At 45.7% G+C, this 20,647-nt stretch overlaps 1 protein-coding gene across 3 annotated transcripts in view; it reads left to right on the plus strand.

Annotated features, from left to right (window-relative positions):
• ACLY (ATP citrate lyase) overlaps positions 1-20,647 on the plus strand; it is a 40,974-nt gene that overhangs the window by 18,229 nt on the left and 2,098 nt on the right. For 2 of the 3 annotated variants that reach the window (XM_079132776.1, XM_079132777.1), the window contains exons 14-26: positions 420-449; positions 3,225-3,366; positions 3,683-3,851; positions 6,615-6,719; positions 7,605-7,801; positions 9,779-9,860; positions 10,600-10,710; positions 12,874-13,001; positions 13,801-13,894; positions 16,713-16,867; positions 17,854-18,004; positions 18,191-18,334; positions 20,419-20,532. In XM_079132776.1, the coding sequence (XP_078988902.1) occupies positions 420-449; positions 3,225-3,366; positions 3,683-3,851; positions 6,615-6,719; positions 7,605-7,801; positions 9,779-9,860; positions 10,600-10,710; positions 12,874-13,001; positions 13,801-13,894; positions 16,713-16,867; positions 17,854-18,004; positions 18,191-18,334; positions 20,419-20,532 (1,622 nt within the window). The remainder of the gene's footprint in view (positions 1-419; positions 450-3,224; positions 3,367-3,682; positions 3,852-6,614; positions 6,720-7,604; positions 7,802-9,778; positions 9,861-10,599; positions 10,711-12,873; positions 13,002-13,800; positions 13,895-16,712; positions 16,868-17,853; positions 18,005-18,190; positions 18,335-20,418; positions 20,533-20,647) is intronic. The other variant, XM_079132778.1, reaches the window with a different exon arrangement.

A 20,647-nucleotide genomic window follows, 5' to 3' on the forward strand; every position in this document is an offset into this window, starting at 1 on the left:
TCCCAGCAGAGAATGACAGATCCAGCCCCATGCCAGCCTAAACACCATGCTATACTTCATGGGGACAAAGAGGAACTGGCATTAAGAGGATAAGACCTGACCAGCCTGAAAGCGCAGTTGGGAGTATGTCACTCAGCTGTCTCTCCAGAGGACTGGGGGAGGCTGGTGTTCGGCACTCCCACCTCACCTTCATCCCACCACCCTGCTCTGCATCCCGGGGTCTTTTGCCCTTTGCTGCTTCTGTTTCTGCTGGCTGGTGCTTTTGACTATTCTGTTGACTTTCCTCCTGTCCATTGCAAAAATAAGCAGGGCATTGGCACGGAAAGGCTCATCATGGGCCCTTCCCTGTTCCCACTCTCCTGCCAAAGCCTTCAGCCATCAGCAGGTCACTCAGTTGCCTTGGTCATTTTCTTTGACAGATTCAGTCCAAAGTCCAAGATCCCTGCAAGGTAGGATGCCCCCACCCTGCTCCAGTTCTGCGTGTGGCTTTGTTAGTGGGTTACGATTTTTCCGTGTGCTTTGTTTCTCCCTCTCCTGGTGGGTTACGGTGTTGTCTGGTATATTTTCTGTCCCCGCCTCGGTGTAGCCTGCCCCCAAGTCCTAGTCTTTGCTCTCTGTCCCTTCCCACCCCTGATCAATACTCAGCCCACTCGGCACTCTCCTCGCTGTGGCTGGCTGTCTCTGGCTGCTTGCCTGGGAGGGAGGTGAAAACTGCAAGCAAGCGAGAGCCAATAGCTGTGCCCACAGCCCTGGAGAGTGCAGGGGTGTTAGGAGGGAGGGTCCCCTGGGAAGGAGGGAGCCATTCAGCTATAAGGGGAGTGGCAGAGAGCAATAGGTGTTAGTGTCTGCTGGCGCGCGCAGGGAGCCGCAGGTCACTCCTGATGCTCATCTGCATTTCATCATGTCCTTGTCTTCTCACTTGGCCTGCCTCAGCTTCCGCACTGTGAACTTCATCCCAGGCCGCCTAATGCCAGAACAGGTTTAGATTTCTCCTAGGTTTTGGTGGAAGAGCAGGCTAGGTAGAGGAGAGAGAGAAACCAGGAAGGGTGTGCGGTGTATCTATAGATGAAGTCACTGGAAGGGGTCTGGGCTTTGTCTGGTGTCTAAGGTCACCATTTACAGTGCATGTTTTCTGCGCATGCTTAACACTTACCTCTTGATCGGAGAACTCAATCAGTTCTAAGCTTCAGGGCTTCCATGTAACTTTTTTCTCTCTTTTTTTTTTTTTTTTGCGGTGCTGGGGATCGAACCCAGGGCCTTGTGCATGCAAGGCAAGCACTCTACCGACTGAGCTATCTCCCCAGCCCCTCCATGTAACTTATTGACATACACAACTGTGGGTACAGGGAAGTCTTCTGAGGTGACTTGGACCACTTGCTAGGGGGAAGGGAAGGAGTAACTAGGCAAGGGTACCGATTGTATAGGCAAGGGTGCTGATTGTAGCCCTCTACTTGCTTTTAATCCCTACATTATCTGCTTCTGGCAGGACCTAAGTATGGAAAGGACAGGGACAGACTTAAGTCCTCATCTCGCCATTCAAAGGAACGAGGCCTCTGAGGAGGGGGCTTGATTCCCTTACTCTCTGTAACAGCTATGGGGAGAAGTGGACAGAGGAGGATGGACAGGGACAGGGACAGGAACAGAGCAGGTTGAAGGGAGTGAGCCCTGTCCTCAGCAGGTCCACATGAGGAGCCTGGGGTGTGGGAACACACTTGCTCTCCCCAGCAGAGTTCTTCTGGGGCTTCCCTGCTGCTGGTGGCTGATGATGGCCCCCTTTGGTTCCCTGTGCTTGAGGATGAAGCACTTTGGTTCCCTGTGCTTGAGGATGAAGCACTTGAGCTCTGCCCTTTTGTGCTGGAGGTGTGTGTGGGTGTGTAGAGATGTGGGCTTTGTCCTGATGTCTAAAGACAGGCGGGTGTAGATATGTGTGTGTGGCACATGCCCACTGACTCAGTGTTCACACCCCCTGGGAATGGCACAGCCCCCACTGGCTTACAGTTTTGCATAATTGAGCTGCTTCTTAAGTCACTTTATATTCCTGTCTCTGAGGCTAGATGACCTTGGACCACTGTCATTTGGCTTTTCTGGGCTTTAGTTTCTTGGGGCTAGAAAGTGTAAGAACAGGGTTAGGTAACTTCCCATTGTTCTGAGATCCCATGTCTCATCCATCCGTAGATCCAGGCGACAGTCACAGGATCCTGCAATATCAGGAGCTTTCTGTCCTGAGAAGCTTACTGCTGGCCTAACAGGGATTTAATCAGTCCTTGAACTTGGTTAGCCATGCCTGCACGAATACTTTAGGTTAATTAGTACCAGATGCCACTGGGTAGGTGCATTGTTCTGCTTGGGAATCTCAGAGCCTCCCCTAGGACTGCTTTCCTCCACCTGACTTACAAGGGTTGAAGGGGAAGCTGCCTCCTGCCCGGTGGCAAGCGGGCCTTTCCTTTCAGACTGAGCATTACTTCCACCAGCTCCTTTTGTTCCCTTCTGCCCCTCATCATTCTCTGCTCACTAGAGAGCCTGTCCCAGAGTACTGTTACGAGCAGCGAGAGCCATCCAGCAGAAGGGAGGAATCTGGGAGGAATAGGAGAGGAGGTCGGGGGGCTTGTGCTGCCAGCTTGTTCTCTCGTCTTGCGCCAGAGCCCAGCTGAACCTCAGAGATAAGGCTGCCCTGTCCTCGGCCCTGGCTGCAGCATACTTCTTCTTTGGACCTACACTAACACAGAATCCAAGCCCTGACCACAGCTATTTTTATGTCCAGAATTCCAGGGTGATAAGCATTGTTGGAGAGTTGATTAAAAAGTCCTGGGGCCATTAAAATGGGGAGAGCTGAACATTTTTTTTATAGTGACTTTAATGTAATTTATTAAGTCCACAGGGATGTGCCATTTACCTTTCTTATGAAATTTGGCCTGTAGGAATCTAAGTGGCTTCACTTGTAGGGCCTGTTCTCTACATGGGGAGTTCTTTATCTGTTCATTGAGGTGCTGTTCATCAGCCAGGCAGATCTTGGCTCTTTGCTCTCTCTGCTGCGTCCTTCCAGAAAAACTGAGGCACTTCCTCCCCCAAAAGTTCTGACAATGTCATCATCCTAACATTCTTCACTGTTTCGATGGGCCACCTTTCTGGACTCGGGGCACGGATGGATCTGGCAGGCAGCCCCTGCCCCTTGAGGTCTCCCGGCAGTGTATTTTGGGTGCACTCGCTGTGTCTTTGCCCACCAGGAAAGAGCGCCACTCTCTTCAGCCGCCACACCAAGGCCATTGTGTGGGGCATGCAGACCCGGGCGGTGCAAGGCATGCTGGATTTTGACTACGTGTGCTCCCGAGATGAGCCCTCCGTGGCCGCCATGGTCTACCCCTTCACGTAAGTCATGCCCCAGCAGTCAGCATGGAGACGGCTAGCCAGTGGGATTCCTCCTTTCCTCTCTCCCTTTGAGATGAAACTGGGGTGACGGGAGGGGTGGGGGTGGGGGTGTCAACTAGCTTCTGGCCTTTGTAGGTGAAGGGCCTGCCCATCCCAGAGACTGGGGCAGTTGGTATTCCTGGGAGATCTTTTCCCCTTAGATGGAGACTCTTTGAGACCATGCCTGTTCTCTTTCTAGGAGAAGTTCCTCCCTTTAGTTTCACTCTCACCAGTCCTGACTGGTTGAGGGCGTCCTAACTCTTTTACTGTCTCACAGTGGGGACCACAAGCAGAAGTTTTACTGGGGACACAAGGAGATTCTGATCCCTGTCTTCAAGAACATGGCTGATGCCATGAAGAAGCACCCAGAGGTAGATGTGCTGATCAACTTTGCCTCTCTCCGCTCTGCTTACGACAGCACCATGGAGACCATGAATTATGCACAGGTAGATGGTTAGGCTGTGGCTGGGGGTACAGGAGGAGGTGTTGGAGTGGGAGCGGATGACTCCAGAATGGTGTCCATGGTTATGGACAGAAGGACTGGGAGTTGGGAGAGGCCAGTGGTTTGTGTATTTCCTAAAGTCAGGCCAGGCCAAATGGGCTGCTTACTTTGACAAAGGGCCAGTTCCAGCCTTTAATCCCCCACCAGATCTTCTCTTTGCTCTCCAAAACTGGCTGAAAAAACAGGGTCAGAAATATTAATCATAGAAAAAATTTAAAATACTTTTAAATTATAAGAAGAAAACATTTCAAACCCTATTTCATGGAGACATGGTGGCTGACATTATTCACACCTCCTCTACAACTTTTTCTGGATTTTGAACAAATGGAATAATATTGCACATAGCTAATGTGTAATCTTTCTTCACTTACTCTTTCCACATCAGTAAATAACATGTTGGTAGCATTGTTTTTTGCTTTTCCAAGTCTTATGATAAACTTTGTGGGTTAACATTTGCATATATCCTTAACTGTTCCCCTAACATAAATTTCTGCATCGGACTGTACAGGTTGGAAGCTTTTGATCCATGCTGACTTCTAAAAAAGATGGAGTTAGTGGTGTGAACTACTTCTGGTAGTACATTTGTCCCCTACACAACATTAAACATTTGTCAAAATTAATAGGTATTCTATTTAATTAGTATTTCTTTCATACACACTCTCTCTCTACTTTTTTTTTTTTTGGCACTGGTAATCAGAACTAGCCCTTCATATGTGCTAGGGCTAAGCAAGTATTCTTCCTAACCCCACCACCTCCAGGAACCCAGGCCCTCACATATTCTACACAGGCGCTTTACCACTGAGCCCCATTCCAGCCCCGCCTTTCCTTCCTTCCTTCCTTTATTTTTGCAGTGCTGGGGATCAAACCCAGTACCAGAGCTACACCCCATCCCTCTATTATTTATTTTAAATTTTAAGACAGGGTTTCAAGAAGTTGTGGAGGCTGACTTCAAACTTGCCATCCTCCTGCCTCAGCTTTCTGAGTAGCTGGGATTGCAAATATATAATCATTGCACCCAGCTGCATGTTTTTGATTATTAACTAAGATGAGATTTTAAAAATTGGTCATTTGTATTCTATGATGTTCCCTCCTTCCCCTTTTTTTCTTTTGGGTGGTTGTCTTCTGTTTTGTAAGAGCTCTTTATAGATAAGGATATTGATTCTTTTTTGTCTGATCCCAGATCGGCTTATTCCAGTTTATGACTGGAGAAATCAAATTGTTTTGATATTTAGATGAAAAGAAAAGAAAATGAACTGCTTTTTTAAGATTGGAACAGACTTGGGCAAACTATTGCCTCAGGCAAAACCTAGCTCACCACTGGTTCTTATAAATAAAGCTTTATCAAAACACGGCCAAACCTAACTGCACCAATAAAAAAATGTGGGAAAGAAAAAAAACACAGCACCAGGCATGAGGAGGCAGGAGAATCACAAGTTTGAGGCCAGACTCTGCAGCTTGACAAGACACTGTCCCCGAAAAGAAAAGGGGGGAAAAAAAAGACTGGGATGTAGCTCAAGGCCGGGTTCAATCCCTACTACCAAAAGGAAAACACCCACCGCAGTGCTGTCATTCACATGTTGTCCACAGCTACTCTCACTCTGGAAAAACTGCTGCTGAGACCACATGACCCAAAATTTTTTTTTTTTTTTTTTTTTTTTTTTTTTTTTTTTTGTGGGGGAGGTATCAGGAATGGAACCCAGATGTGCTTCACCACTGAGCCTTATCCCCAGCCCTTTTTATTTTTTTATTTTGAGACGGTCTTGCTAAATTGCTCAGGGCCTCAACAAGTTGCTGAGGCTGGCTTTGAACTCGAAATCCTGCCTCAGCCTCCTGAGCATTTGGGATTACAGACATGCACCACTGTGCCTGGCTAACTATGATCTTTTTTTTTTTCTTTTTCCCCCTTTGGTACTAGGGAGTGAATCCAGGGATGCTTAACCAACAAACCACAACCCCAGCTGCCCCCCACCTTTTTTTGGTGGTGGTGGTGTTGGGGATTGAACCCAGGGCCTTGTCCATGCTAGGCAAGCACTCTACCAACTCCCCAGCCCTTTTTTTGTTTGTTTTGTTTTGTTTTGTTTGGATTTTATTTAGAGACAAAGCCTCACTGAGTTGCTTAGGGCCTTGCTGAGTTACTGAGGCTGGCTTTGATCTTACAATCCTCTTGCCTCAGCTTCCTGAGCCACTGGGATTACAGGTATACACTGCCACACCCTGCTCAACTATGATTTTAACCCTTTACAAGAAGTTGTTTCTGGACTCTGGTCCAGAGCCAGAGATTATTCTTGGATACAACCCCTTCTGGCTTGCTCCTTCAACCCGCTTTCTGGGCTGAGTGTGGAAGCAGCTTTTTTCACTCACTGGCCTTGTCCTTGCGATGACATGGTGAAGACTCAGCAGGTACCAGGGAAAAGCCACAGATAGCTATTTTCTGGGTAGGTGCAAGGACTGGTAGGGATCTGAGTATTGAGGTGAGAGACTATAGCAGCTTTGACTGTAGCAGGGTCTTGGAAACATTTACTAAACACTATGACATTATCTACCCACTGCCTCTTTTGGAGAATGGGTTAGAACAGTCAGGGTAGGCAAAGAGGCCTGTGGGAAGAAGGAGTTGTATTGATTGTCATGAGATGAGCCCTTGAACTGTGCTGCTGCCTTGTGTCCGTCTGGGGTGGCGAGTTCACAGGAAGGGGCTGTTCTTCTTTAGATCCGGACCATCGCCATCATAGCAGAAGGCATCCCTGAGGCCCTCACGAGGAAGCTGATCAAGAAGGCAGACCAGAAGGGAGTGACCATCATTGGGCCTGCCACTGTGAGTGTCCCCTCCAGAAAGCCTTTTAAACGAGGCCATTAGGATAAGTTTTGATTCTTCTGTCCCTCTCCTAGACTGGGAAGATTTGGGGAGTACTTGTTGAGTTAGTTCATTTTCAATTAGTTTTTAAAGTAAAACTCCACAGACCATCACCTTTGTAGTTCCAAGGGTTGAATGGGAAACTTTATTTTTTTGGTGGTGGGGCCAGTTAGTGTTTATTTACTTTAATATAATCATAGTACAGTCTGATTATTCCTTTAACTATAAACAGAAGAAAAGGCTACCTGGAAGCCTTGCTTTTTTTTTTTGTTAATTTTTATTCCTTTAGTTGTTGATGGACCTTTATTTTATTCATTTATTTATATGTAGTGCTGAGGATCAAACCTAGTGTCTCACACATGCCAGACAAGTGCTCTACCACCAAGCCACAAGCCCGGCCCTCAGGAGCCTTACTTTTGACCTAAAGGTCTTCACATAAGAAAAAATTGCTTTGTGAATATTTGTTTATACTTAGTTGTTGTTTTAAAAATTTGAAGCTAGAATTTTTTAATTAAACATGGGACCTTTATCTCAGGCAGTATATGATGGTCCACTGAGAGGCCCGGCTCTGCTGTACACCTTTGCTAGGTGCATGGCTCTCTGGAGTAATGGAGGTGACTTGAGTGTACTCATCTGAATTTGTAGTAGTGAGCCATCTTTTTTCTGCATAATGTCTCAAGGGATTCTTCCCAAGCAGGAAACTCCTTAAGCAGATATTATTCTCTTAGCCATTTTCTCCCCAGCCTAGCCAGAGGGGCTTGGCAGGTAATATGGGGAATTTGTGATTCCCCTGCACCCATAGTCAATCAGGAACCTTCCTCTCTGATGCCCTTTCTGTCCCTGCAGGTTGGGGGCATCAAGCCAGGGTGCTTTAAGATTGGGAATACAGGTGGGATGCTGGACAACATCCTGGCTTCCAAACTCTACCGCCCAGGCAGCGTGGCCTATGTCTCACGTTCTGGAGGCATGTCCAACGAGCTCAACAATATCATCTCTCGGACCACAGATGGCGTGTACGAGGGTGTGGCCATTGGTGGGGACAGGTAATGAGCTGGAGGCTGGGGAGGGGCCTCCCACACTGAGACTCGGCCATTGAGCTCCAGGCCAACATAAAATGAGATTTTTCTACTCAGCCTCAAGGCTGGCAGAATTATGAAATCCAAAAATACAGGGAAATGTCGTTTTAAGGGTGTTTCAGGGCTTTGGAGATAATTCCTGTCTTTCCTCTTTTTTTTTTTTTTTTGTTCTATAATGCAGCCAGAAGGAGGCAGCAGAGTGCAGTGGTTAGGAAAACCAGTTCTGAAATCAAAGACCAGAGGAGTTCAAATCCCAGGTTTCCTATTTCCCAGCAGGCGTCCTAGGCAGGTTACTTAATCTCCCTAGACTGTCACCATCCTTACCCATCAAATGGGTAAAATAAATGCCCCTACCTCATGGGGTTCCTGGGAGGGCTAAGTGAAATAATATATTTAAAGTAGCTAACCCATGGCCTTACACTTAACTACATGCTCAGTAAATGTTAATTGTACTGAATAGTGTTATCTTATTATTGTTAGTGGAAATGATGATCAATAGATCATCAGTAGAGTAATGTGGACTAATGCCTGACACTAAATCCATAATAAATATTAGCCATTGCTGTTTATTTTTGTTGCTACTTTAAAATTGCTGCTGTCTGGCTGAAAAACCAAAAGCTGTTGGGAGAGTGCTTGGCCTTTTCCATCTCCCTGGCCGCATCATGTCAGATAGGACGCCCACAGAAAGGACTTTGGCTGCAGTTTTCAGGGGTGTAATCAGAGGGGAACACCAATCCTTGGGTGCTCCCTGACCAAAGGCTGCACGTCACAGAGGTCTAGGAAATGCTGCTTGTTATACTGTCCCCTTGGACATGTAATGCTCTTGAGAATATCAAAAGCACACAGAGCTACAGAGAGGTCTACTTAGCTTTATTCCTTTTGCAAACTCTTGTGACATTAGAAAGTAGAAAAAGTACATAGAAACTGCTGGGGTGTAGCTCAGTGGAAGAACACTAACTTACATGTATGAGGCTGTGGGTTTAATCCTCAGTACTGAAAAAAAGGGTGGGGGTAGAAACTTGGGCAACAACCTGTCATCCTGGAACATGGCTCCATATGAATTAAATAGATTATCTATTGCTGTGTTTTAAAAAAATAAAGTTGCTCCCAAGCAAAATGGCTTCAAGCAATGATAACACTTATCCTTGGGGTATCTGTGGTCCAGCATTCAGGAGAAGCTCAATAGGGCAGTTCTGGCTTGTCGGGTGGGGGTTTCATGAAGTCACAGTTGTCAGCAAGGCTGCAGGCTGCTGAATGAATGCTTGCCTGTGGCTAGAGATGGCTCATTCACATAACTGGCTGTGGTCTGTGTGAGTGTCTTAAGGACGTGGCAGTTATCTAAGGACTGGCACTCACCTCCTAGTGAGTAACTTCTCGTAAGCCATCCAAGAGAGAATGCCAGACACTTATAACCTAGTGTTGGGAGTTCAATGTCATGGAATCACTCTGCCATATTTTGCTCATGAGAAGCTATATCTGACCCATGTTCCAAAGCAAAGGCCTTTGGTTCTACTTTTTCCTACGAATTCATGGACATAGTTTAAAACCACCACATGTGCTTTTCAGGCCTTCTCATACTGCCTAATGATAGGCTTATTCTATGCCCAGTCTCTTCCTCTGCCAATTAAATAACTCCACCCCTTTCCCTTCTCTTTTCCGTTACATGTACTACCTTGCCCCTTCCACCCACCTCTGTTTCTGGTACTTCTCTAAACCCTCATTGGACAACCACACCCTTGAAAAAAATCCAGTGTCCCAGTGTATAGAAGGGTGCCTCACAGGGCTCAGTTGGTAGAGTGCTTGCCTTGCAAGCACAAAGCCCTGGGTTCAGTCCCCAGCACCAAAAAAAAAAAAAAAAAAAAAAAAAAGAAGGGAGCCTTACAAACCTGCCTAGAACTTTCCAGACCACCTTCTGATCCTCTCTATCCTCTCTGCTGTCAACAGGTACCCTGGCTCAACATTCATGGATCACGTGTTACGTTACCAGGACACTCCAGGAGTCAAAATGATTGTGGTTCTTGGAGAGGTGAGTCAGGATTTTAAACTACCCCTCTCCCCTCTATGCCCCCACCCCTTTTTAAAAAAAAATTCTGTGCTGAGGATCAAATCCAGGGCCTTGTACATACTAGACAAGTGCTCTGTGACTGAGGTATAATCCCCAGTCACCCCTCCAATTTTTTTTTTTTTAATATTTTTAGTTGTCAATGGATCTCATATTTTATTTATTTATATGTGGTTCTGAGCATCAAACCCAGGGCCTCACACATGCCAGGCAAATAAATGCTCTACCACTGAGCCACAACTCCAGCCCATCTCCAATTTTTTTATGATTATAGAAATAATGTATGATCTCAGTTTTTTAAAAGGTCAAACATTTTTCAGTTTAAAAAAAAAAAAAAAAAAAAAAAAAAAACAAGCATTTTGGTTGTATATACCTGAAGCTCACAATCTCTTATCAGTCCTACTCCTGAGACACAGCCTAGAGGTTGCCACTGTTGGCACCTCCATATACGTTTCTGAAAAAACCTGCTGTCCTGTGGAATTCCTCCCTTCATTTAGACTGAATCTTCCAGTCTAAACTTTCTGTTTGATCAAGGCTTACATCCTCCCACTTTTGTAGCCAAGTTATACCTCTTAGGACTCTTAGTGACTTTTGTCCCCTGCATGACTTGGGGCAGTTTTTCCTACTGCAGTGCTAGTCCTGGAATGACTCAGAATGAGTTCTGCTAACTTGTGAACTTTCCTCATTTTCTATTCCTTGGCAGATAGGGGGCACTGAGGAATATAAGATCTGTCGGGGCATCAAGGAGGGCCGCCTCACCAAGCCGGTGGTCTGTTGGTGCATTGGGACTTGTGCCACCATGTTCTCCTCTGAGGTATGGTGGGAACAGGTCACAAACAGGTGTGGAATGGCGGGGGGCAAGAGGGAGCGTTTGAGGTGAGCCATGTGATCATTGCATTAAGCAACTAGCTCCATCAGTGCTTTACTTGCTTGGATACTACAAAGCCCAGCCAGAGCCCTGATCTCTGGCACTTGTATCCACTTGGAAGAAACAGTCTCATCAGCAGATTAAGGCCCACAGGGCTCTGAGTCCCTACTTATGTCTGCAGGAGTTGCTAAGGCTTTGCTGAGAAGGTGATGCGTGAATGGCATTTAGGGGATGAAAAGGGTTTGGCCAGTGCAAGAGGCCAAGGAGGGAGAGGGCACAGGTTCAGCTGGGGAGGGGCCTGGTAGGCACACCATACAGGAGAGGCTGGAGAGGGAAGGGGGGTTGTGCTTGATGTGCTAAAATGACATGATGCATGTGAAAGTGCCTGCAGCACATAATTGGTGTTAAACACAAGCTCTGTTAGAGCTTCTTTTGTCCGCTGAGCTGAAGTGTCTGTCTTCTGTTGGGGCCATACTTGAGCCTCTGTGATACAGCTAAGAGAAGTTCTTTGTCTTGAAGATGGTTCATCACGTGAGGAAACTGAAGGAAATGAGCACTTGTCACCAATTAGTTCATGAGTAGTTGTGGAACAGCCTGTGGGCATAAAGCCTTACCTTACTGCCATATATATATAGAAAGGAAAGTTGGCCTTCAAGACTTCCTGCAGTAATGATTGACAGCCCTAAGTTGTAAAGCTGAAATGTTTCCTACCAGCAAGCCTTGGTCACACTATTTTTTCTCCTTAGAAAGCTGGCCTTTCCCCTTCAGATTTCTGTGCACCTCCAAGGGGCAGTTTTTGTCCAATTTTAAAATGCACATCTTCAAAGAAGCAATTTCATCTCTGCAGATTTGCCCTGTGGGAATGCATGCAGAAATATTTCCAAGTATAAGGATGCCCACTGCAATGTGGTAATGGCAAAAGAAGGAAATAACCTAAATGCTTATCGGGCTGTGTTGTTATGGGCACAGCCCCATATTGGAAAACTGGGCAGGCATGAAAGGAATGAACCAAGTTATGCTGATGAAGAAAGAGTTTAAGATATGTTAAATCTAAGAAAGGGTACATTGGGGCCAGCACAGTGGTGCACTCCTGTAATTCCAGTGACCAGGGAGACTGAGGCAGGAGCATCACAAGTTCCAAATCAGCCTGGGTAACTTAATGAGACCCTGTCTCAAAATAAAAAATTAAAAGGACTGGGCATGTAGTTCAGTGACAGGGGACCTCTGGGATCAGTCCTTAGTGTCACCAAAAAAAAAAAAAAAAAGGAAAAGGAAAAGAAAATGCTTGACCGGTAGTAAGCATTGTTTGTACAGGTTAAATGTTATTTATTAAGATTGCCTGCTGTACCCCACCCTGAGTCAGGGTTTTGTACCAGATGTTTCATTAGGTTAGTTCATTTTCCTCATCATTTAGTTAAAGACAGTTACCACGGAACTCCTGATGGGCCTTCTGTTCCCTTGCTATCTTCTATGTTCCATTGGATTCAGATCTTGCCTCCGTGCATGCTCTGACACAGGGGCAGTGACTCTGGGTGGTTGTTGCTATGTGGAGATACAGGCCTAGTGGTGGAAAATATGACTTTTTTTCTTAAGGAAAGAGGCTGGAAATTTGTATTTTTGCATGAAATCTTCTAATGTTTTAAAATATTGGTGCATGTTTATAAAAATAGAATGAGACAGTGAGACTGTGTCTATGAGCTCAGCTTAGGCTAAGGTTGTCAATTAATAATCTCACTTCTCATCCATTGCTCAAAACTAACCCTTTTCCCATGCCCCTGAACCCTGGCTGCCCCAGGGAAGGTTGGATGTGGCTTAGTATGAATAAGGTTATTCTGGAGTTGGCCTATGCATTGTATCCTGGCTTCAGTGTATGTTAGCTGTGTGATCTCAAGTAAGCTCCTGAACTCTGCCTCAGTTTCCTTCTTTATAAAATGAGAGTCATCCATCCTGCCTGCCTGTTTAGTGAGCATGCTTGATGCTCAAATGGACTGATTTGTGTAAAACATTTAGCACAGACCAGCCTGTGATCTGTGCTGATGTTTCCCGGTACCCTTTTTTCTCCCTTGGGGGATTAAGAAGCCCAGTGAAGCTATTGTCCTTTGCCTTCAGGTCCAGTTTGGCCATGCTGGAGCTTGTGCCAACCAGGCTTCTGAAACAGCAGTAGCCAAGAACCAGGCTTTGAAGGAGGCAGGCGTGTTTGTGCCCCGGAGCTTCGATGAGCTTGGAGAAATCATCCAGTAAGTGGGCCTTCAGGAAGAGACTGGCCTCCCCCACCCTTTCCAGACCCTTCCCGAGGACAGCAGTCTCTTCTACAACATTGGGGTGTCTCAGTATTTCTGGTCCCTCTCAGGCATCTAGCACAACTGTGTGAACAGTATGAGAACATCTTTCTCTTGGCTTTTGTTTTGTTTCAATTTGATTTAGAAGCAGCAGGCCCAGACTGTTCCAGCTTGTGTTGAAATCTATTCAGTTTCTGAGTTCATCACCTTGACCGGGAGTTGGTGGCTGTAAATGAGACATAAACATGGAAATGTTTAGAAAGTATCTCCTCCAATTGCTAAGTTATTGGGCTTGGGAGTAGAGGCAGGGGGGTGGCAAGTTCAAGGCCATCTTCTGCAACTTACTATCTCAAAGTAAAAAAAAAAAAAAAAGAAAAAAAATTAAAAAGTGGGGGTGCATAGCTCAGTGATAGTGTGCTCCTGGGTTAAATCCCCTGTACCACCAAAAAATAAAAATAAAAATAAAATAGTTGTTGGATATCCCATTTCTACCTCCTGAACCTGCCTGGGCTGCTTCCCTCTGTCCTTTGCTGGACCCCAGATCCAGCTTTTTATCAAGCCCCATCCAGAGGAGACGTGGGGTCAGGGAGTGGTACAGTCTTGACCAGCACTTCTTTTCCCTTAGTCTCAGAATCCAACCCATGACAGAAACCACTGACAGCTGAGGAGGCCTGCAGTGTTGGGTTAGGCAGAGGAACCCAGAATAATAAAATCCATGAGAATGAATGTTGTCTCCTGCTTCTCCCCTGCCTCCTAGGTCTGTATATGAAGATCTTGTGGCCAAAGGAGTCATCGTACCTGCCCAAGAGGTGCCACCCCCAACAGTGCCCATGGACTACTCTTGGGCCCGGGTAGGTGCCTGGGATCCCTAGCAGTGTGAGTAGAGGAGCCTTGGGTTTTCAGTTGATTTGAATTTCAAGGCCCTCTCAACTAGTTAGAGCAACCATGTCACTCTCACTTAGAAGAAACCTCAATGATTAACTCTTGGACTCTGCCCACTGCCCATTGCTGGAGCTTGTGAGATGAGTAAAACAAATTCAGGTTCCCCAGGGCTGGGGCAGCCTGTCTCCCACATCTGTCACCTGATAAGGAAACAGGAGGGGCAGATAATGTCCTGTAGAGATGTTTTGCATTTGCTGAGGGTTTTCAGGGGTGAAGTAGATCAGTTACTCTGCCTAAGTATCTATGGGGCATAGATCAAGAGCCAATATTTTTCTTTTTGTGTACCAGGGATTGAACCCAGAGGTGCTCAACCACTGAGCCACATCCTCAGCCCTTTATTTTGAGATAGGGTCTTGCTTAGTCATTTAGGGCTCAGCCTCCTGGCTTCTGGGATTACAGGTGTATGCCACTGTGCCTGGCCAATATTCTTGATCTATAAGGACTTAGGAATAAATGTTAAAAGACCTAATGACTGCCAAGTGCGGTGGCACACACCTGTAATCCCAGTGGCCTGGGTGGCTAAGGCAGGAGGGTTGCAAGTTCAAAGCCAGCCTCAGCAACTTAGCGAGACTCTTTAAATAAAACATAAAAAAGAGCTGGGTATATGACTCAGTGGTTAAGCGCCCCTGGGTTCAAAAAATGAGATGAGACCCTGTGACCACCGGAGCACACCTGTAATACCACAACTTCCTTGAGGCTGAGGCAGAAGGATCACAAGTTCATGGCCAGCCTGGGCAACTGAGTGAAACCTTGTCCCAAAATAAAACGAAGGGGCTGGGAATGTAGTTCAGTGATAGAGTGCTTGTGCAATGCTGTGTGTTCAGTCCCCAGTACCAACACTGAAAAAAAAGGAGACAGAAAAATAAGTAGGAAAGTGCCTTTTAACTTGAAAAAAAATTATTTAAAATATTTTTTTAGATGTTGATACACCTTTATTTTATTCATTTATTTTTATGTGGTGCTGAGAATTGAACCCAGTGCCTCACATGTGCTTTCCCTCTGAGCCACAACCCCAGCCCCTCCACCTCACCTATGAAAGGAACCAAAATAAAACTATAACAGTTTTCCCCTATTAGGTCTGAAAAGATTAAATTATTTGACAATAAATAGTGTTTATGCAGGTGTGAGAAAACTGTTGCATTCATCCATTGTTGATAGGAGTGGAAATTGATACCGCCTTCCTGAAGGCAGTTGAGTAGTATCAGATTTTTTGAATTGCTTGCTGGGAGTGGTGGCACACACCTGCAATCCTAGTGACTCAGGAGGCAGAGGAGAGGATGGGAAGTTTGAGGCTAGTCTGGGCAACTTAACCAGACGCTCTTCTAAAACAGAAAGGACTGGAGATGTAGCTCAGTGGTTTAGCACCCTGGGTTCAATCACCAGTACCAAAAAAATTTTTAAAGTGCTTATACCTTATGATCCAGCAACTACATATCTACAAAGCTACTTCTGAGAAATGCTTTCATATAAAACACAAAGGAACATATCTAGGTTTTTTTTTTTTTGTTTGTTGATGTTTGTAAGTGGAGATTATCAGTGGATTGTGGCATTATGAGCTACACATGTAGCAGTTAAAAGTAATGAACTAGAGCTGTGTGTGGATTAACATTAGTAGAGCTCAGATTCATTGAGTAATGGCACATTATAGGACATCTTGTGATTATGAAAAATGTATATGCACAAAACACCTTTGTATATTCTCTATATGTGTATATGTATGCATGTAAATAAAAGTGGGAAAGAAAGGTCCAGAAAGATTCATTAAACTAACATGAGGTGAAAGGGTATATAACTTTATCTGGTCCACTTTAACTTTTTTAAAAGAGGAACACATTCATGTTACTTTAATAAGTAAAATGTAGCTTAAAAACAATTTTTAAAATTTTCATAGAGGAGAGGCCAGACACAGTGGTGTATGCCTATATCCACTGAGGCGGGAAGATTGCAGGTTTGAGGCCAGCCTGGGCAACTAAGCAAGATTCTATCTCAAAGAATAAAAAGGACTCGTGACGTAACAGTGGTAGAGCACCCTGGGTTCAGTCGCCAGTACCAATAAGTAAATGAATGAATGTATATATGTATGTGTGTCATGGGGAACAATTGAAAAAATGCGAAGAAATGAAGTTGGACACAGTTGGTTAAAGATACCCTTGAGGTGCCCCAACTCTGGAAATGGAGAATTCAGGAGTTCGGTCCCTTTCATCTGACTAAAGAACATGTTGAGAGGGGATTCCCCCATTTCTCAGCTATGTACTTCAATACATTCTTGGTGGGTGTTTGCAGCTATATCTGAAGTGCTTTAGAGATTGCCCTTGGGGTGTGTGCTTCAGTTTCCTCACCAAGCTCACTTGGCTGGTTACTGAGCCTCAGCCTGGTTTCCTGTGCTGTAACACAAGCAATGATTGTGCTTTGTGAAAATAAAATGCACCAGTGAATGTGAACAGCTTAGTGCCCCTCCTGGCCCAGGAAATGCTCAGTGAAGGATAGAACTAGTGCCAGTGTCAAGCAGATACCAGGGTGTGGTACCCCTATATTCTGCACCCCACATGGTCTAATCAGAGGGTTTTTGCACTTCATTCTTGGGACCTTGGTCTGGGAATTGTTGCTTGGCCACCAGAGCAGCCAAGTCATTCCTGGGCACTTCTTTCTCAGAGCACAGATGACAGGGCTACAGAAATCCGTGGTGGTCACTGTAGCCTTGTCTCCCTCTACCTTATTTCTGCACAGGAGCTAGGTTTGATCCGCAAACCTGCCTCATTTATGACCAGCATCTGTGACGAGCGAGGACAGGAGCTCATCTATGCAGGCATGCCCATCACTGAGGTCTTCAAGGAAGAGATGGGCATTGGTGGGGTCCTTGGCCTCCTCTGGTTCCAGAGAAGGTGAGTTAGTGACCTTTCTCTGTCAGGGAGTGGGGGTGGGCAGACTGTGTCCAGGACCAATCTTAAGGCCACAAGCAAATTGAAAATCTGAAGGAAAGAGACAGGCTGTTCCCAAGTCTTCCGAGGACAAGAAGGCCACTCTTAACAGAAGAAGTAGCAGTGACCTCATCAGAGCTCTTGGAATAGCCTTTTCCTTTTAGAACTTTTAAAGAAGTGGGGCTGGGCTTGTGGCTTAGTGGTAGAGCACTTGCCTGGCACATGTTAGGCACTGAATAAAACTGTGGAGTAGGCATAAAAGTAATTATGTTCTCTTTGCAAATTTATGTCTCATCAACCCAAATGTTAGAAAGCATTTAGTTTTCCTCTACAGCTTCCAAGGTTAGCCTTCCCTGACAGCTGGGCAAGAGACCCAGTAAGTGACTCACTGAGCACTGGGCAGTAGATGAGGTCTAAGTCTTGTTTCTCTTGGGCCCCACCTGCAGAGAGTTGGGTCTTAGTCCTGCTTTAGGCCCTTCCTGGAAAAAGTTCACAGGTCCTAACACTTGAGCAGGTTTCTCTCTGTCTACTCGTGTCTCCTCAGGTCTCCAGACTTATTTCTTGATCATTAGTGGGTAAACTGAACGCTGTGCAGTAGGTCTAGGCCTCCTATACTGTGAAAGGGGCAGGGGTCTCACCTCTGTTCTCTCTGGCGTTGGAGGATGGTAGCAACAAATATAGGTTAGATCCTGTGCAGCAACTCATGCTGAAAATGGCTAAAGAAAAAGATTTAAACCCTCATTGCTGACTGTCCTACAGTAGTACTTAATAACAGAAGTCCAGAGGTTGTGCCTTGGAACTGGCATGAGACTTGACTGGGAGAGAATTACCCTTCTTGAATTTTAGCCATTTGTTTGGGATGATGGGAGAAAGTAGGAGTATGGCCTGTGACTGCTGGCCTTTGTTCCACCTTTCCTCTCCCTGCACCTATAATATATACTCTCCTCTAGGTTGCCCAAGTATTCGTGCCAGTTCATTGAGATGTGTCTAATGGTGACAGCTGATCATGGGCCAGCAGTCTCCGGGGCCCACAACACTATCATCTGTGCCCGGGCTGGGAAGGACCTTGTCTCCAGCCTAACCTCGGGGCTGCTCACCATTGTAAGTACTGTCATCCTGGGAGGTGGACAGGAAGGATTCTGGGCTTTGACATCACTGGGCTACTTGACTGCAACCAGGAGCAACTGAGCGTAAAACCCTGGGCTGGGCTGTTTAGGCATCCTGGATTGGTTTGTGAAGTTGAAGGGAACCGAAAGCTCAGGGCAGGGTTTGCTTGCTTCTCCTTAGGGGGATCGGTTTGGGGGTGCCTTGGATGCAGCAGCCAAGATGTTCAGTAAAGCCTTTGACAGTGGCATTATCCCCATGGAGTTCGTGAACAAGATGAAGAAGGAAGGAAAACTGATAATGGGTATTGGCCACAGAGTGAAATCTGTAAGTTACCTATCTACTTAATAGGGGGTAGATCTACAGGGTGGGAGATGATGGGAGGTGACGATTTAGTTAAAACAGCCATGCTCCTAACTTGCGAAAGTCATGAACATGTCAACAGATGCCAAGTATAAGGCCATGTCATAATACAGATTACCTTGAACAGTTTTTAGCTTATTCAGTTGGGATGACAAAAATGCACTAAGTTGGAAACTTTGTAACTTTAGTTTCCCGAATGAACTTTGTAAGAGGGGACTAAGGTCAGGGTGAAGGGAACATGTTCGTGGCCTTATGTTTGATAATGTGTCTTGCCACAGTAACAAACCGCTCCACACATCTTAGTGACCTATAAGAGCAAAGGTTTATTTCTCATTCACATTACATGTGCTACAGGTTAGCTGCAGCTCTGTTCTCTGTCATCTGTGCTGAAGGAGCACCCCTTCTCAGGTCTCACGTCAGAAGGAAAACGGTAATGGCAGAATCATGGGAAGGCTCTAACTTCCCCTTGGAAGTTGCTCTGGTTTACTTGCCCTCACATTTCAGATGGGTACACCTGACATCACTGGAGCAGGAAACTAATATCAATACAAGCCAAAAGTTGATAGCGCATGCCTGTAATCCCAGCAGCTCAGGAGGCTCACAAGTTCAGGCCGGCCTCAGCAACTTAGCAAGACCCTGTCTCAAAAAATAAAAAGAGCTAGGGATGTAGCTCAGTGGCATAGTGCCTCTGAGTTGAGTCCTCAGTACAAATAATAATTATTATTTCAAGGGAAGCACAATTGGCAGAGATCAGCGGAGAAAGACAGTAAATACTTAGCAATTAATGTTGTCTCATTCAGGGCTGCGTGTCCCCATAACATGTTACACATATAGATCAAAGAGAAACAAGACGTAGTTGGCAGCTGCTTAGGGCCTTATAAGTAGGGGCAGCGCCTTAGTAACTCGTTTCACTTTGGGCTCCTTGGCCCTGTATCTCCAGAAATCTCATTTAGTTGGACAGTCCCTTGATCTAGGTGGGCAGTATGAATCACATTAAACAAGAGGGTCAGGTGTATGACACCCGCTTCTAGGCATCTGAATACTTGGTTGTCCGTCTCAGGTTAGACATCCAGAGGTTGCTTAAGCAGCGACTGTATTAGAACCTGCTGAGGAAGGTGATTAGCTCTGAGGACCTTTCATCTGGCCTCTGCAGAACTTGGCTCAGATTCTGAACAGGTCATGCCTTTCTAATCTACAGCTCAGGGCCTCTATCTAAGATCATGCTATACCTGCTGGGCCACACTCAGACTTTAAGCTCTTTCCTTTCAGGGGTCCGTTTTTGCTGGAGGAGGGTACCGCTGGTATTGGGATTTAGTGTGTCTAAATCATCTCACTTCTCCACTGACAGATGTGGGTGTTTTTTTGTTTTGTTTTGTTTTTGGTACCAGGGATTGAACCCAGGGGAGATTGACCAATGAGCCACTTCCCCAGTCCTTTTTTATTATTTTGAGATAGGGTTTTGCTAAATTGCTGAGGCTGGCTTTGAACTTGCAACCCTCCTGCCTGAGCCTCCCCAACCGCTGGGATTATAATTGTGCCCCACCATGCCTGGCTAGATGTGGGTCTTTTAAGAGATGGTTAACTCCATTCATTGAAGGTCTAGAGTTTTCCCTCAGACTTGGGGGATATTTTGCTACCCCACTCCTAACATGTACTTGCTGAGTATAAAACCTTGTTACAGCTTGACTAGGCCCAGAGAGCTAGCAGGCAGCCTGACTGGTGGCTAGAACCTAGGTCTTCAGGTTGGAGCACCTGCTTAACACTGCATGGCTAACTTTCTGAATGTCTCCAAGGCTTAGTTCCTTTTTTTGTAATGTAGAAGACAGAACCTACAAAGGTTTATTTTGAGACATGAGAGGACTTCAAAAACCTTGAGCACCCTGACAGTGTCATAATCAGTGCTACATGGAATAGTACACGTGGATCAGGTTCTGGAATCATTTCCAGAATAAGATGTGTGGCTCTGACCATTTGTAACACGAGTATGAACATTTCTCTTAGCAACAGTATTGGAGTGGGTTCCTCTGTAACTTTGGGTCCATTTCTAGATAAATAACCCTGACATGAGAGTGCAGATCCTCAAAGATTACGTCAAACAGCACTTCCCTGCCACCCCGCTGCTTGATTACGCACTGGAAGTGGAGAAGATTACCACCTCAAAGGTAACAAAGGGAAAAGTCACTAGTCATGTTTCTGGGTGAGTTTCTTAGGGGGAAATGGTAAGCAGTTTGATTGTTTATCTAAAATAAAATCTGGTTTCCTGGAAATTTTTATTTT

The sequence above is a fragment of the Sciurus vulgaris genome, assembly GCF_902686455.1.
Source record: "Sciurus vulgaris genome assembly, chromosome: 3".
NCBI lineage: Eukaryota > Metazoa > Chordata > Mammalia > Rodentia > Sciuridae > Sciurus > Sciurus vulgaris.